The 13,607-nt window shown below is 55.1% G+C and overlaps 3 protein-coding genes across 4 annotated transcripts in view; all 3 read left to right on the top strand.

The window, feature by feature from the left end:
- IPO13 (importin 13) overlaps nucleotides 1-2,396 on the top strand; it is a 20,929-nt gene extending 18,533 nt beyond the window's left edge. Inside the window, exons 16-20 of the mRNA XM_008570396.1 lie at nucleotides 1,204-1,270; nucleotides 1,358-1,416; nucleotides 1,565-1,654; nucleotides 1,951-2,132; nucleotides 2,225-2,396. Coding sequence (XP_008568618.1) covers nucleotides 1,204-1,270; nucleotides 1,358-1,416; nucleotides 1,565-1,654; nucleotides 1,951-2,132; nucleotides 2,225-2,321 — 495 coding nt within the window. The 3' untranslated portion in view covers nucleotides 2,322-2,396. The remainder of the gene's footprint in view (nucleotides 1-1,203; nucleotides 1,271-1,357; nucleotides 1,417-1,564; nucleotides 1,655-1,950; nucleotides 2,133-2,224) is intronic.
- Nucleotides 2,397-4,402: 2,006 nt separating this feature from the next.
- Nucleotides 4,403-7,772, top strand: DPH2 (DPH2 homolog (S. cerevisiae)). Of its 2 annotated transcripts, none has more exons than XM_008570394.1 (6): nucleotides 4,403-4,672; nucleotides 4,920-5,032; nucleotides 5,398-5,621; nucleotides 5,823-6,506; nucleotides 6,591-6,767; nucleotides 6,848-7,772. In XM_008570394.1, exons 1-6 carry the CDS (start codon nucleotides 4,526-4,528, stop codon nucleotides 6,970-6,972), a joined length of 1,470 nt encoding a protein of 489 aa, XP_008568616.1. In that variant the 5' UTR covers nucleotides 4,403-4,525; the 3' UTR covers nucleotides 6,973-7,772. The 2 variants fall into 2 exon arrangements, with proteins under 2 accessions (XP_008568616.1, XP_008568617.1); XM_008570395.1 differs by having other exon boundaries at nucleotides 4,526-4,672; nucleotides 5,826-6,506.
- Nucleotides 7,773-8,961: 1,189 nt separating this feature from the next.
- Nucleotides 8,962-12,544, top strand: ATP6V0B (ATPase, H+ transporting, lysosomal 21kDa, V0 subunit b). Its single transcript, XM_008570393.1, has 8 exons — nucleotides 8,962-9,343; nucleotides 10,063-10,111; nucleotides 10,350-10,433; nucleotides 10,558-10,635; nucleotides 10,835-10,904; nucleotides 11,028-11,079; nucleotides 11,291-11,481; nucleotides 12,228-12,544. Exons 1-8 carry the CDS (start codon nucleotides 9,277-9,279, stop codon nucleotides 12,252-12,254), a joined length of 618 nt encoding a protein of 205 aa, XP_008568615.1. The 5' UTR covers nucleotides 8,962-9,276; the 3' UTR covers nucleotides 12,255-12,544.
- The last annotated feature ends 1,063 nt before the right edge of the window (nucleotides 12,545-13,607 follow it).

The raw sequence follows: 13,607 nt of genomic DNA, 5'->3' as shown, positions 1-13,607 counted from the left end.
GGGGGGGGGGGGGGGGGGGGGGGGGGTCATGGGAGGAGTGAGGAATGGGGAGTGTTTTGGACTTGGATGGATATGTGTGTGGGTATCTGCAAGGGTGTATCCTTGGCAGAGAGGGTGTTTGAGTGTGCATTTGTGGGTGGGTGTGTGGGGAGAGTTACATGTGCTGGAGGACTGTGGGTGGGTTTAGGGTGTGGGTGTGTGGACATGGTTTGGGGATGTGGGGGTGTTTAGGCTTGTGACCATGTAGTGAGAGTGTGTTGTAGATGTGGAAGAGTGTGTGTATGTAAGGGGTGTGACAGAGGTGTGTAAGTAGGGCATTTCAAGTGAGGGTCCACGTGGAGGTGTTTGCACATGAATGAACATGGGAGGTAGAGGACATGTGAGGGGTTGGAGGGTTGGGGTCTAAGTAGTATGTGCTGGGGGCATTGCTGGGGAACAGCAGTGTTTAGGATGCTGGAGCTGTGCAGCACATGTCCTGTGACCTGAGGATGTGCCAGTCATGTCCTGGTACCCCTTTTGGTGGGCCATCTGCCACTCTCACTCCATCTGTTTCTCCCCCCTTTCCCCCCATGGCAGCATTGGCTCCTGGGGTGGGTATGGCTGAGAAGGGCCTGGACACAGGGTATCCTGGGTGAAAGGTGGGGCCAAGGCTCCAAGGCTCCTGCCCTACTTTTTCTCTTCTTGAACTGGAAGTGGAGGGTGCCTGAGGAATGCAGGTGGGACATGGGAGGGGGCTGCTAGGCTGGGGGCTCTGTGTCTAGCTGCTATGTCTTCCTGCTGACCTGTTCACAAACCCAGGGGGCCTCGACTGCCTCTTTGAATCAAAACAAAGTCACTGCTGGCTACCTGGAGCCTGCAGGAGATCTGGCTCTGATAGAGGAAACAGGAGAATGTGTTTGCTCAGGGAGTGATTTGAGACCCAAACTTTCTGCCTCATGACCCCCACCCTCAACCTTTCTCACATACACTTGTGCGTTCATGTACACATACATGCACATGCATCCCTTGGGCTGCTCCTTGCCTGACCTACTGAACTCTGGGGTGGTCTGGGTCCCCCAGAGATGGCTGGGTGGCTAGTTTTGGCAGACTTTACAGAGTTTGGCAGACTGTGATGCGTGAAATTGGAGGTTGGGGTGGCAGGTGAGTGGGGGGATGGTCCTTGGAGCTGTTTGGGGCTGGGCTTACCAGCTCCACCTCCTGCAGGCTCTGAAGCGGAAGCCAGATTTGTTCCTGTGTGAACGATTGGATGTCAAAGCTGTGTTCCAGTGTGGTAAGTGGGGCCAAGTGGACAGGTGGGCCTGGGGTTCCTTGGGAGGATCCTTGAGCCCCATCTGATCTGCCTCTGCCTTTCCCACAGCCGTGCTGGCCCTCAAGTTCCCCGAGGCACCTACTGTCAAAGCCTCCTGTGGCTTCTTTGTGAGTCCCATGCTGACCCCTGACCCCCCGCCGCTCCGATACCCTGCCCTGCCCAGGACTCCAGGGGGTAGGGGTGTGCTGTATAGGTCTTGTCCTCAGGGAGAGGTGGGGAGGAGCTGGGGCTGATGGGCTTCTCCATCTTCTGCAGACAGAACTGCTGCCTCGGTGTGGGGAAGTAGAGTCTGTGGGAAAGGTGGTACAGGAGGATGGTCGTATGCTGCTCATAGCAGTGCTGGAGGTGAGACGAAGCAAGTGGGGGTTTAATGGGGTTGGGGGCCCTCACTGCTGAGGCAGCTGGCTTTCTGGGAGGCTTGAGCCTTTGGTTCCCGAAGCTCTCAGATTCTGTTTCTTCCTCAATTAAATGGCTAAAAGTTGTTAGGGTTGCTGTGAGGATCAGCTGACTCTCAAAAAGCTGCACTCATGTGTGATGTGCAGTTTGGCTGAGGAACCATCCCAGAGGACTCAGGGAGTGGTTAGGCATCCTTGCTGCAAAAGCGATAAGGCCCTGGTGTGCTGAGAACTCCTCTCCCTCAGGCCATTGGGGGCCAGGCTTCCCGCAGCCTCATGGACTGCTTTGCCGACATCCTGTTTGCCCTGAACAAACACTGCTTCAGCCTCCTGAGCATGTGGATCAAGGAGGCACTGCAGCCACCTGGTTTTCCCTCTGCCCGCCTCAGCCCAGAACAGAAGGACACCTTCAGCCAGCAGATCCTTCGGTGAGCAGAGGTGGGGTGGGCCTGAGCTCTGATAGGGTGGAAGAGGCGGTGGTGGTACATGGTGCTAACCTGCTTTCTCTTCCCTCCTTCAGTGAGCGAGTGAACAAGAGGCGGGTGAAGGAGATGGTGAAGGAGTTCACACTGCTGTGCCGGGGGCTACATGGCACAGATTACACAGCTGACTACTGAGGGGCGCCCCCGTCCCACCCACCCCTTCTCCTCATCCCTCCCTATCCCCAAGAGTAAACCTGGACCCTCACTGCTGCCTCTGCTTCCTTTTTGCTACCACCACCACCTGACTCAAAACCTGGGCCCAGAAGGTCTCAGGGAAGGATGGGAGGACGCTTGTACCCAGGCCTTGGTAGGCAGTGGTGGGGACAACTAGAGTGGAAGAGGCATTGCTGTAGCCAAGCTGCCTAGCTGGTGCCGTTCAGAATACCACCATTGTCCTTAGTGTGTGGTGGGGGCTGTAGTAGTATGTGCAGCTCCCCACCCCATTAAATTAGTTCCAATGTGCATGCACACATACATTTAATCAACAGTGCTGAGTACTAGGCCCCCAGCTCTGTCCTGCCTTGTTCTGCCCTGAACTAAGGCTGATGCCATGCTGAGAGAATGATGAGGGAAGTGAGGGAAGGCTGCATGGAGGAAGTTTCATTTCTGATGGGAAGAGGAGCTTTCCCAGGTACACGACTTGGGGCCTTGGGCTGGAAGTGGGGTGGGGCTGGCTCCAGTGGGAGGAAAGAAATGGATGGGGGCTTTGGGCTCCTGGATGGGTTTCTGGTGTGGGGTTATAGAGCACCCAAACTTGCACGTGGTTGAGGAGGGCTATAGAAAGTGGGGCATAGTGTTGTGTGCAATGGGGGGCCAGGGAGAGAAGGCATTGCAGCCCTCAGAGGAGGAGGAAGGCCGAACCTAGTGTTGTCTGTGTATCTATAGCTCCCCACTTCCACTGAACCTCCAGCACAGGCTGGTCAGGACTCGGTCAGTACCAGGGACAGCTCCTGGCCTGCTCTTGCTTTCCTCCCTTAGTGTTGCCTCCCTTTCTGCGTTCTCAGCTGTAGTTTCACCTGGGCTGCCTCTCAGGCACCCCAGCCTTCTCTGTAAGATCTGAAGAGCAGGACTGAGTTCTCTCCACTCCCATCCATGAGCTTTGAGTCTCCTTGGAGGTGATAAAGAAACTGGTTACTCCTATGTTCATCCACTCTCTCCCATTCTTTTCCCAACCTTTGTACAAGTTCCATGTCCTCCACTCTTCTTCATTCAACTTCTTCCCACACTGGCCAGCATCAGTCTCCCTCTGTCATCTACTATTCCTCAAAGCCACTCTGTCCCCCTTCCCCTACTCAGTCCCATTCTTACCTTATTCTTGATTTCTCACTTCTTTTGGAGTATGTGGAGATATTTCACATGCTTTTAGTCCTTTTTCCTACTACATGGTATCCAAGTGTCTTCTTCTGCCTTTCCCCATCCCACCCCATGAACAAATGTAGCATATATAAGTAGGAGAATGAGGGGTCTAAAGGTCAGTTCCTGAAATCGGTAGACCTGGGTTTGATGCTGATTGCGCCACTGACTTGCTGTGTCTTATTAAGTAGCCTCTTTGAACCTCAGTTTCTTTGTCTGTAAAATGGGATCCTTCTTACTTCAAAGACTGTAAACTGAGAATGTAGTACCTGATGAACCCTATGTTTGCCTGATTGTCAGATTGACGTGAAGATAATAGCAAATGCTTTCAGTGCATGTGATATGCAAAGGGCTACTTTGTAGTTTTATGTATAAATTATTTTGATCCCCACAACAATCCTATTAGGAAGTACTGTTGTTACAACCCACCATTCTGCGAATAAGAAAACGCGTATAGATAATTAGTATTCAAACCCAGGCAGTTCAGCACTGAGTTTAAAATTATGCAAGGCTTAACGATGACTACGGGTAGTCGTTTTCAGGGAGTCGGTGTTCCTGAGGGCAGGAGGCAGGCTGAACCGCCAAACACCCAGCGCCTGGAAAGGATCGCAGGGTAACTACAACGCCCACAAGACTCCGCGCCTGCCTCTGACGCATTTCCGGTTAGCCCCGCGCTCAGGCAGATCATTGGTTCTCGATGGGTGGTTTTTGGAGGCGAGGACTGGAGGGCGGGAGCCGTGCTGGTTTCGGATTGGTCAAATTGTTCTCAGCCACGCCTCTAAGACCCGGAAATGATCTCCTCGGATAGGCCCTCGTGGAGTTAGGTGTTTGGGTGGGTGGAGGTGGTCCACTGGCTCCGCATAGACTCTGGTTCTCCCTCATCCCACGAAGCGACTCTGACCCCTTGAGGGCAGCTTTTGTGGACGCGGGCGCCGAAGCTGACCGAGGGAGGTCCTCGCTGCGCCTAGCCACGCAAGCTGTGCCTCATGGAGTCTACGTTCAGCAGCCCCGCGGAAGCGGCGTTGCAGCGGGAGGCGGGCGTCCCAGGACTGCGCACTCCTCTCGCGGACCTCGATCGTGTGTACGAGCTGGAGCGAGTAGTTGGATTTGTCCGCGATCTGGGGTGCCAACGGGTGAGGGCAGGGTGGTTCTCCTCTCTGGGGAAGGGTCTCTCATTGGATCAGATCTTGGGAGAGTTTGTGAGCGGAAGGGTGTGGAGGAATCAGAGTCTGCCCGCAGCGTGTGGACCACCCCTCCACCTCTGTGGGGCGGAGTACTCCTCTGGGACCAGGGGTTTTGAAGGTTGAGCGGGGGCTCCCGGAAGGTTTCCTCCTTCAGTGGGGGAGAGGCTGCTCCTGATCCCGTGGTTTGTGCTTACAGGTGGCCTTGCAGTTTCCTGACCAGCTTTTGGGCGATGCAGGGGCTGTGGCTGCACGACTGGAGGAGACCGCGGGGTCGAAGATGTTCATTTTGGGGGACACAGCGTATGGCAGGTGTGAGCTTGGGCTTAAGTGGACTAGGCCTGGGGATCCGGGCTTATTGGGTTTCAGCTTGATAAGAGTCTGCCTCCAAAGGCTGTGTTTCACCTTGATGATCATGATGATGCTTGGGATTAAGTGGGCTAGGCCTGGGGATCCAGGGCTTATTGGGTTTCTGCTTGAAGAGTGTCTGCCTCCGATGGCTATGTTTCTCCTTTTTGGTGATGGTGATGATGATGACTCCCCTCCTGATGCTAGCTTTTTCCAACGACATGTCTTCCTTTCATGACATCATTTTCTTCACTGACCACATTTCCCATTGATGACAGCGAGTCTCCTCCAGATGGGAACCCCTCTCACTTATGGTATCTCCCCTGCAGCTGCTGTGTGGACGTGTTGGGCGCTGAGCAAGCTGGAGCTCAGGCACTTGTACATTTTGGCCCCGCCTGCCTAAGCCCCCCAGCCCGCCCACTACCGGTCGCCTTCGTCCTTGGTCAACGTTCTGTGGCCTTGGAACTCTGTGCCAAGGCCTTTGAAGCCCAGAATCCAGACCCCACAGCACCTGTGGTGCTCCTGAGTGAGCCAGCCTGCGCCCATGCTCTGGGTGAGGGGTTATGCCTGTGCATGCAGGAAGTGTGGGCCAACTGCTTTATGCCTTAGTTTCCCATTTTCAGTATACTCCCATAGAGCTCTTGATATGGGCTTGGGCCCAGCCTTTGTTTTGGGGTCATATTTAGTCTCCTGGGTGTGAGGGAGCTCCTGGTTTGCCAGGCCCTAACCTCAACACCACCTCTTTCTCTTACAGAAGCCTTGGCCACTCTCTTGCGCCCACAGTACCAGGACCTGCTAGTCTCCAGCCCAGCTTTTCCCCTTCCAGTGGAGTCCCTTAGTCCAGAGCCTGAGCTCTTGGAGCGTTTTGGGCGCCGCTTCCCTCTGGCCCCAGGGAGGCGCCTGGAAGAGTATGCTGCTTTCTATGTGGGGGGCTCTGAGGCCAGCACTGACCTTGACATTGACCCAGACCTGAGCCGGCTGCTCTTAGGGTGGGCACCAGGGCGGCCCTTCTCCTCCTGCTGCCCAGACACAGGGAAGACTCAGGATGAATGTGCCCGGGCCGGGCGGCTAAGGGCACGAAGACGATATCTGGTAGAGAGGGCCAAAGATGCCCGTGTGGTGGGGCTGCTGGCGGGCACATTGGGTGTGGCCCGACACCAAGAGGCACTGGCACACTTGCGGAACTTGACTCAGGCTGCTGGCAAGCGTAGCTATGTGTTGGCCCTGGGGCGGCCCACCCCCACCAAGCTTGCTAATTTCCCTGAGGTGGATGTCTTTGTGCTGTTGGCCTGTCCTCTGGGTACCCTAGCCCCCCAGTCTTCTGGTAGCTTTTTCCAGCCTGTATTGTCACCATGCGAGCTGGAGGCTGCTTGCAACCCTGCCTGGCCACCTCCAGGCCTGGCTCCCCACCTCACACATTACGCGGACTTGTTGCCTGGTAAGTGGTGGGGCACTGCCTGAGCTGGAAACTTGGGACATGGAGTAGGGGCCAGTATGGATTTTCTTTCTTTCTCCCTTCCAGGCTCTCCCTTCCATGTGCCCCTGCCACCACCTGAGTCAGAGCTGTGGGACATCCCAGATGTGTCACTCATCACTGGGGAGCTTCGACCCCCAGCTGCCTGGAAGTCGTCAAATGATCCTGGATGCTCAACCCTGACTCCGCGGCCCCAGCTAGACCTGGTTGAGATCAGCCCTGCAGGTAAGTGTGCAAGCCTTCACCCTCAGCTGAACTCTTTCTCCCGATTCAGCCTACTTAGCCTGAGCCCCCTCCCTCTACAGCCTCATTCCTTAGTTCCCGGAGCTGGCAGGGGCTGGAGCCTCGCCTGGGTCAGACACCAGTAACAGAAGCTGTGAGTGGAAGACGAGGGATTGCCATCGCCTATGAGGATGAGGGAAGCAGCTGATACCATATGGGGCCAGAGACACAGATGGACTATAATGAATCGCTGCTAGGACCTTTTAGTGCTCCCTGCACTAAACCTCTCATCACCCACCAGGATCCATGAAGTAGCCTGGATGGAGAGAGGGCAGCCAGCCCCTCACTGAGGATAGAATCCATCTCTGTCCTGTCCTGGCACTGACACGAGGCTCCGCACATATTGTCTTGTAAAAGCCTATTGTTTGACTGATAGGGGAAAGGTCATAGGGGCTTCCCTGATGCCTTCCGGGCTCATCTGTCCTGGGAGTACCCCAGGACCTTTGGCCAATCCCAGTTCCTTCTCAAAGGGCAGGTGCTAGATGTTCTAGACCAGGGTTTCTCAATCTTGGCACTCTTGACTTCTTGGGCTGATCCTTTGTGTGGTGGCTGTCCTGTGTATTGTTGGATATTTAGCAGCATTCCTGGCTTCTGCCCACTGGACATCAGAAGCACCTCCTCCCCTCCTGAATGTAACAACCAGAGATGTCTCTAGACATTGGCAAATGCCCCCTGTCTAGAGAGCCACTAATTTAGACCTGCAGTGTCCAGTATAGTAGCCACTAGACACATGGAGCTATTTAAACTTAAATTAAGATTAAAAGCTCAGTTTCTCAGTCACATTCATCACATTTCAAGTGATCAAAGAGCCACATGAGAGGACAGTGCAGCTATAGGGCATTTCCATCATCACAGAAAATTCTGTTCAACAGTGCTGGTCTACACTGACTCAGGTTTGTTTCTCAGGAAGATCACAGAAACTCGAATAAACCAGATACTTTTTCTCTTTCTGTTTCTTTTTTTTTTTTTTTTTTTCCTTTTTGTCTTTTTTCGTGACCGGCAACGGGATCGCAACCCTCGGGGTTGCGCCTGCACCTCACTCAGCCAGTGAGTGGCCGGCCTGCATGTGGGATCCGAACCTTCGGCAGGAGCGCCGCCGCACTCCCAAGCGGCGCGCTAGCGCAGTGCGCCACCAGGCCAGCCCCTCTTTCTGTTTCTTTTCATTCATCAAACACTACAGGTCCTGTGGATGGAAATGTGATTTCTATTTAACCAGATTCCTGTCCTCACAGTGTAGGTGGGAAGAGAGATAGTTAAATATGCTATTACCACATAGTGAAACGGTACTATCTGTGGGGAGGGAAACCCCAGGGGCAACTGGATCCCACAGGAGGCACCTGACAAGTATCCCAGGAGGCTTCCCAGAGTGGGTGGTACCTGAGATGGATCTTGTGGGGGAAAAAAACAATTGTCGGGAGAAAAGGACATTTGGGCTGAAACACAGGCATAAACCAATATGGTCGGTGCTTCCAGCAAAGTGGAGTTGCTGGACCCTAAAGACTGAGAGGGGTGAAGTGAAAAGACACCTCTTCATTCCCCACGTTTGCTGAGAATCTTATATTGACATTGTCCAGGTGTTAAAGATACAGGTGAAAAAAGATGTCCCTGCCCTCAGGGAGTGCCCAGTCTAATAGTAGAGGCAGAGATGTAAACTGATCACGGTAAGTGGGACAAGGTGGGTACCAATCATGGAAATACAGCAGTGAGTGTGACAAATCACGGTGCTTACACTTTTCCCGGGACAGATGGGCAAACAAAATAAGATACTTAATATGCTAAATGGTGATAAGTACGTGGGCTGAGGCCTCGTAGGCCATAGCAAGGACGTTGGCTTTCATTCTGAGTGATATGGGAGCCATGGAGGCATTTAAATGGGAATGACCTGATCTTGCCGAAGGTTTATAAGGCTTACCAGGGCATCATGGGAGCCCAGAGCAGGCACACTACCCTGCCTCTGGGTTAGGGAAGGCTTCCTGGAAGAATGACTCCTGAGGACCAGTAGGTGCTGGCCAGGCAGAGGTGTGCTTCAGGCTGGGGCAACAGCACGAGCAGGGTGAGGAAGACAGCGCGGCGCGTCCCCGGAACTGGGGGCCAGAGAGGAGGCCCAGGGATCGGCAGTGGATGGGGCGGAACCGGGGGGGCCGGCGAGCAGGCTGGGGAATAGAGCAGGGCTGGTGGGGAGCCGCGAGAAGGACTGGCGCCTAGGGAGGAGGATTCCGAGGCGCGCGACTACAAGCTCCACAAGCCTCAGCGCCGCAGTCCCGGCATTGCCCGGCTCTAGCACAGCGACGCTGCGCAGGGCCCCGCATGGGGTCACATGGTGCTTGCGCGTCACGTGCCCGAGTCAGGTGACGCTGCGGGGCGGGCGGACAGACTGCGGGGCGGACGGTGGACGTAGGGACGCGGCTTTAGCTCCGGCCCCACCGATCCGACCCCCGCTGTCGTCGCAGCCATGACGGGGCTGGCGCTACTGTACTCCGGCGTCTTCGTGGCCTTCTGGACCTGCGTGTTGGTCGTGGGTGAGGTTGGGCCCTGGCGGGCGGCGGCGGCGGCATCGAGGTCGGGCTGGAGCCCAGCGGGGGGAGTCGGGTACCGGGAATACCGAGCCCCAGCGCCGGCTCTGCACGCCGGGCTCCCGGGCTTGCCTCATGCCTGCGGGGCCTCGGACCCCGGCAGAGGAGACCCGGATCTCCAGCTGCTTGCGGAAGGGCGCGGGCCCCGTGAAGACAGCACCAGCCCCTTTCTGTCACTCCCGCCGTCTCCCCCGCCTCACTGCTGCCTCCCCTTTCTTGCTCCTGCGCCTGCCGGTTTAGGTCACGAGCCGGCTGCTCCACTTCCTCTTTTCCTGGTCGTTCTGCCCTCCCCCCACCCACAGCTTGTTGGGTAAACAGCGGCTTGTTGGGGTTGGGCCGGCGGGATCTGGTGGGGCCTGGCTAGAACAATCGCTCCCTCCCTCCCTCTCTCCACTGCGTTCCTGTGAAGGGTCTTGGTCTGAGAGGTGGTGTCATGGAGGCAGATATGTTACTGAGGGGGTGGCAGGAAATGGAGGCCTGAGCGGAGGACTCTGGATACAGCCGTGCTTTCACGTGGTGGCCTGGCTGAGGACTCTCCCTTGACTTAGTGTAGGCAGAACTTTAGGGAGGAGGTGGCCCTTCAGCTGGGCAGCAACTTCTTCTCTAAGTTGGGGAGCTTCTCTCTGGAGAGCAGCCTCTAAGCCCCTTTTTTCTCGCTGCTGCAGGACTCTGCTACACCATTTTTGACCTGGGCTTCCGCTTTGATGTCGGATGGTAAGGCAGGGTAGGGAGAAGATTCCCCTAGGAGTTGCTCCTCTTGCAGCCTTCCCTCTTGTCAGGTCTGAGCCCCTCCCCCACACCACCCCTAGCTGCCTGAAACATGGACCTTTGGGAGATGTGAAGTCTGTTGCAGCATCCAGGACTCGTGGGGTTGGAGTGGGGTGGGAGGCTAAGGATTTTGTGCCCCTTCCCCACCAGGGCTGAATTGCTTTCTTCCTTATGTCCACATCAGGTTCCTGACTGAGACTTCCCCCTTCATGTGGTCCAACCTGGGCATTGGCCTAGCTATCTCCCTGTCTGTGGTTGGGGCAGCCTGGTGAGTGCTGGGGTGGTGGGACTCGGGGGAGAGGCTGAGTCATGGCAGGTGGTATCACTGGGTTCTTAGTCATCCTGGGGGCAGTGTCACGTGGGCTCTGCTCATCAGTTTTTCCTTCCACCAGGGGCATCTATATCACTGGCTCCTCCATCATTGGAGGAGGGGTAAAGGCCCCCAGGATCAAGACCAAGAACCTGGTCAGGTAAGTGTAAGAGCCCTTGGTAGGCTGTCAGAACCAGCTGTGTTGGGAGATGCCTGTGTGTTTGACCTGACATACTGCTTCTGACCAGCCTCCTGATTGGGTGGGATGTGGTGGGGGAAAGGTTTCTGGGGAAGAAGGTTGGTTTCTTTCTCATTTCTTTTTCCTCTCCATCTCCTAACCCCTATTCTACCACTACCAGCATCATCTTCTGTGAGGCTGTGGCCATCTATGGCATCATCATGGCAATTGTCATTAGCAACATGGCTGAGGTATGGAAGACCAGGGTGTAGGTGGGCATCCATTCCAGTATGTTCGACACGTAGCTTAGAGATTTGGGGGTTGGGGGGGTGGTATAAGGGGTGGTTTCTGATTTACTTTTCTACCTTCCTCAGCCTTTCACTGCTACTGACCCTCATGCCATCGGCCATCGAAACTACTATGCAGGTAGGTAGGTGGGTGTGTGAAGGCAAAAACCTGGGGCTTCACACGTGCTTCCCCCTCAGTTTGGACACCTCGTTTTGATATTCTGTCACCTACTTGGGCCTGCTTTGTAGAGTTGGGGTGGGGTTTAGCCCCATTAGCCCATGTTGGGCCTTTGTCTTCATCTCCGCGTGTGCCTGGCTTGTCCTCAGTGCACCCCTCTCTCTCCTCCCAGGCTACTCCATGTTTGGGGCTGGCCTCACCGTGGGTCTGTCTAACCTCTTCTGTGGAGTCTGCGTGGGCATCGTGGGCAGTGGGGCCGCCCTGGCTGATGCTCAGAACCCCAGCCTCTTTGTCAAGATTCTCATTGTGGAGATCTTTGGCAGCGCCATCGGCCTCTTTGGGGTCATCGTCGCAATCCTTCAGGTGCTGAATCCCCCGGAGGAGCCTCTGTGTCCTTTTTCCCCAACCCAGCCTTACCCACATTCTGGATGGGCCAAAAAACTCCCTTTCTCTACCTATAACCGTAGGACTCCCAGACACCTTCCACCACCTCATTCCCATCTTCTGGTTTTCACCTTTTGAGGCATTCAGTGTATTTTTGTCTCTGATGGTATCTTTTGGTATCACTGACAACACTCCTGTTTTTTTCTCTGTTGCTTTGTATCTATATAGCTCTTATTTAGTCCGTCTTTCTGTTCTATCATTTTATTTGTTATCCTCTTTCTGTCTGCGGTCTCTGTATTTATTTGTGGTCTAGACTAGGTTGGGATCTTGCCTGTGTGTGTATAAGTCTGTCTTGGTGTGTTTGTGTATCTGTGATGTATGTGCCTGTTAGTAGGACAGCATGTCTGAATTGTGTCTTGTCTGTCTGACGTGTGAGTTTATGACTGAGGATCAGTCCAAGGGCCTGAGTATGACTGTGGGTGCTTGACTGGGTTGACTCTTGGGGACTGGCTCTGTCCATATGCCACTTCTCTCCATCCGTCTGTCCCACAGCCTCACTTATGCTTGTATGACTGTCCCTTTTCATGTTTGTCACAGTGTGTCCATCCTGGTCTAGTCATCCATGTGTTGTGGTCCATCCATCCAGCCATGGATCTGATCTTTTGTCTTTCAGTGGCTTATCTTTTCCTTTAGACCTGCCTATTTCTCCTGTTCTTCTTTTGCAGACCTCCAGAGTGAAGATGGGTGACTAGATGATCTGTGTGGGTGGGGCCGTGCCCTACTGTTATTTATTGCTGGTTTTCCTGGGACAGCTGGAGCTGTGCCCCTTAGCCTTTCAGGAGGCTTGGTGTTCAGGGCTCTCCCTGCACTCACCTCTCGCTGCCTGTCGACTTGGAGACACTGCAGTCCAGGCTGAATCCTCAGCGTGGGGAGTGGGCTGCTGATGGCGACTCTATGCAGCTGTGCACCTGTGTCCCCCACCTCCACCCCCAACCCATCTTCCCAGTATTTGTGAAATAAACGTGGTATCTGTCTGGGTCAATGCAGCTTCCATTGCTCTCTTGCGCCACCTTTCACAGAGGAAGGGCAAACAGGCTTATGTGCCTCAACCTCATGCCAACCTCTTGCCAACTTTATGACTCTGTATACACCTTCTCTGCTCTGGACGGAGCTGACTCCTGGGTAGGGAGGTTTGGGTACTGGGCCGAGGACTCTATAGCCCCTGAACATGTTTGTTGAAGGGAATGAGGGAGTCTGGGGATGTGGATCCTTTGGTGAGTTTGAGTTTGTGCCTGGGGTCCTCTAGCCCCATGTCTTCAGGGCCCTGTCCACTGAAGGTCCTGAATTATCTGACCACATCTACTTACCTGGCTCCACCCTCAGGCATCATCCCTACCCCTGTGGGGCTTGGAGCCCACTCATCTGCCCCTGCTTCCCCCCACTTTTTTTTAAAGATGACCGGTAAGGGGATCTTAACTCTTGCCTTGGTGTTGTCAGCATCGCACTCTCCCAAGTGAGCTAACCAGCCATCCCCATAGAGGGATCCAAACCCGTGGCCTTGGTGTTATCAGCACCACACTCTCCCAAGTGAGCCACGGGCTGGTCCTTGCCCCTGCGTCTCCTGATAGTCCTGTCCCCTTGACCATCCCCTCCCAGCAACCTCTACTCTGGTCTCTTGTTCCGAGGGCCCTGTCCAGCTTCTCCCTCTCCTGTCCAATCTCCAAATTTCTCTTATCCAACCTCCTGTTACCCTAGAAGCCCCAGCCACCTCCATCCATGCCTTTAATGGTCTTGCCCAACTGGTAGTCCTCGAACCCGGCCTTTAATGATGCTTCCATTACAGAGTTGACAAATCCCTAGCCCTGCTGCCTGCGCCGGCGCAACCTCCAGGCCCCCTTCCTTGGTTGAGGTCGTGCTCCGACCCAATCCCCGCTCCCCGCTGATGGGCTTGGCCACGCCACACCCTCTCTCCGGTCCGACCTCTAAGCCAATCCCTTGAATGAGCCTGGCCAGTGTCCTGCGCCCCTGCCCCATGGCTCGGCCACCGGCAAGGGCGGGCGCCGGAGCTGCGCGCGGCGGGCGCGGGAGCGCAGGAGGCGGGGGCC

Source organism: Galeopterus variegatus, unplaced genomic scaffold (genome assembly GCF_000696425.1).
Source record: "Galeopterus variegatus unplaced genomic scaffold, G_variegatus-3.0.2 Scaffold598, whole genome shotgun sequence".
Lineage (NCBI taxonomy): Eukaryota > Metazoa > Chordata > Mammalia > Dermoptera > Cynocephalidae > Galeopterus > Galeopterus variegatus.
The sequence above is the reverse complement of the archived record's forward strand: the minus strand, read 5'-3'. Positions and strand labels throughout refer to the sequence as shown.

What these genes read in the sequence shown, in the direction of transcription:
- DPH2 (XM_008570394.1), top strand. Translation starts at nt 4,526, where the DNA reads ATGGAGTCTACGTTCAGCAGCCCCGCGGAAGCGGCGTTGCAGCGGGAG. An exon ending in TTACGCGGACTTGTTGCCTG is followed by an intron (nt 6,507 to 6,590) that starts GTAAGTGGTGGG and finishes TCTCCCTTCCAG; the next exon opens with GCTCTCCCTTCCATGTGCCC. An exon ending in GGTTGAGATCAGCCCTGCAG is followed by an intron (nt 6,768 to 6,847) that starts GTAAGTGTGCAA and finishes CTCCCTCTACAG; the next exon opens with CCTCATTCCTTAGTTCCCGG.
- ATP6V0B (XM_008570393.1), top strand. Translation starts at nt 9,277, where the DNA reads ATGACGGGGCTGGCGCTACTGTACTCCGGCGTCTTCGTGGCCTTCTGG. An exon ending in GACCTGCGTGTTGGTCGTGG is followed by an intron (nt 9,344 to 10,062) that starts GTGAGGTTGGGC and finishes TCGCTGCTGCAG; the next exon opens with GACTCTGCTACACCATTTTT. An exon ending in TCATTAGCAACATGGCTGAG is followed by an intron (nt 10,905 to 11,027) that starts GTATGGAAGACC and finishes TACCTTCCTCAG; the next exon opens with CCTTTCACTGCTACTGACCC.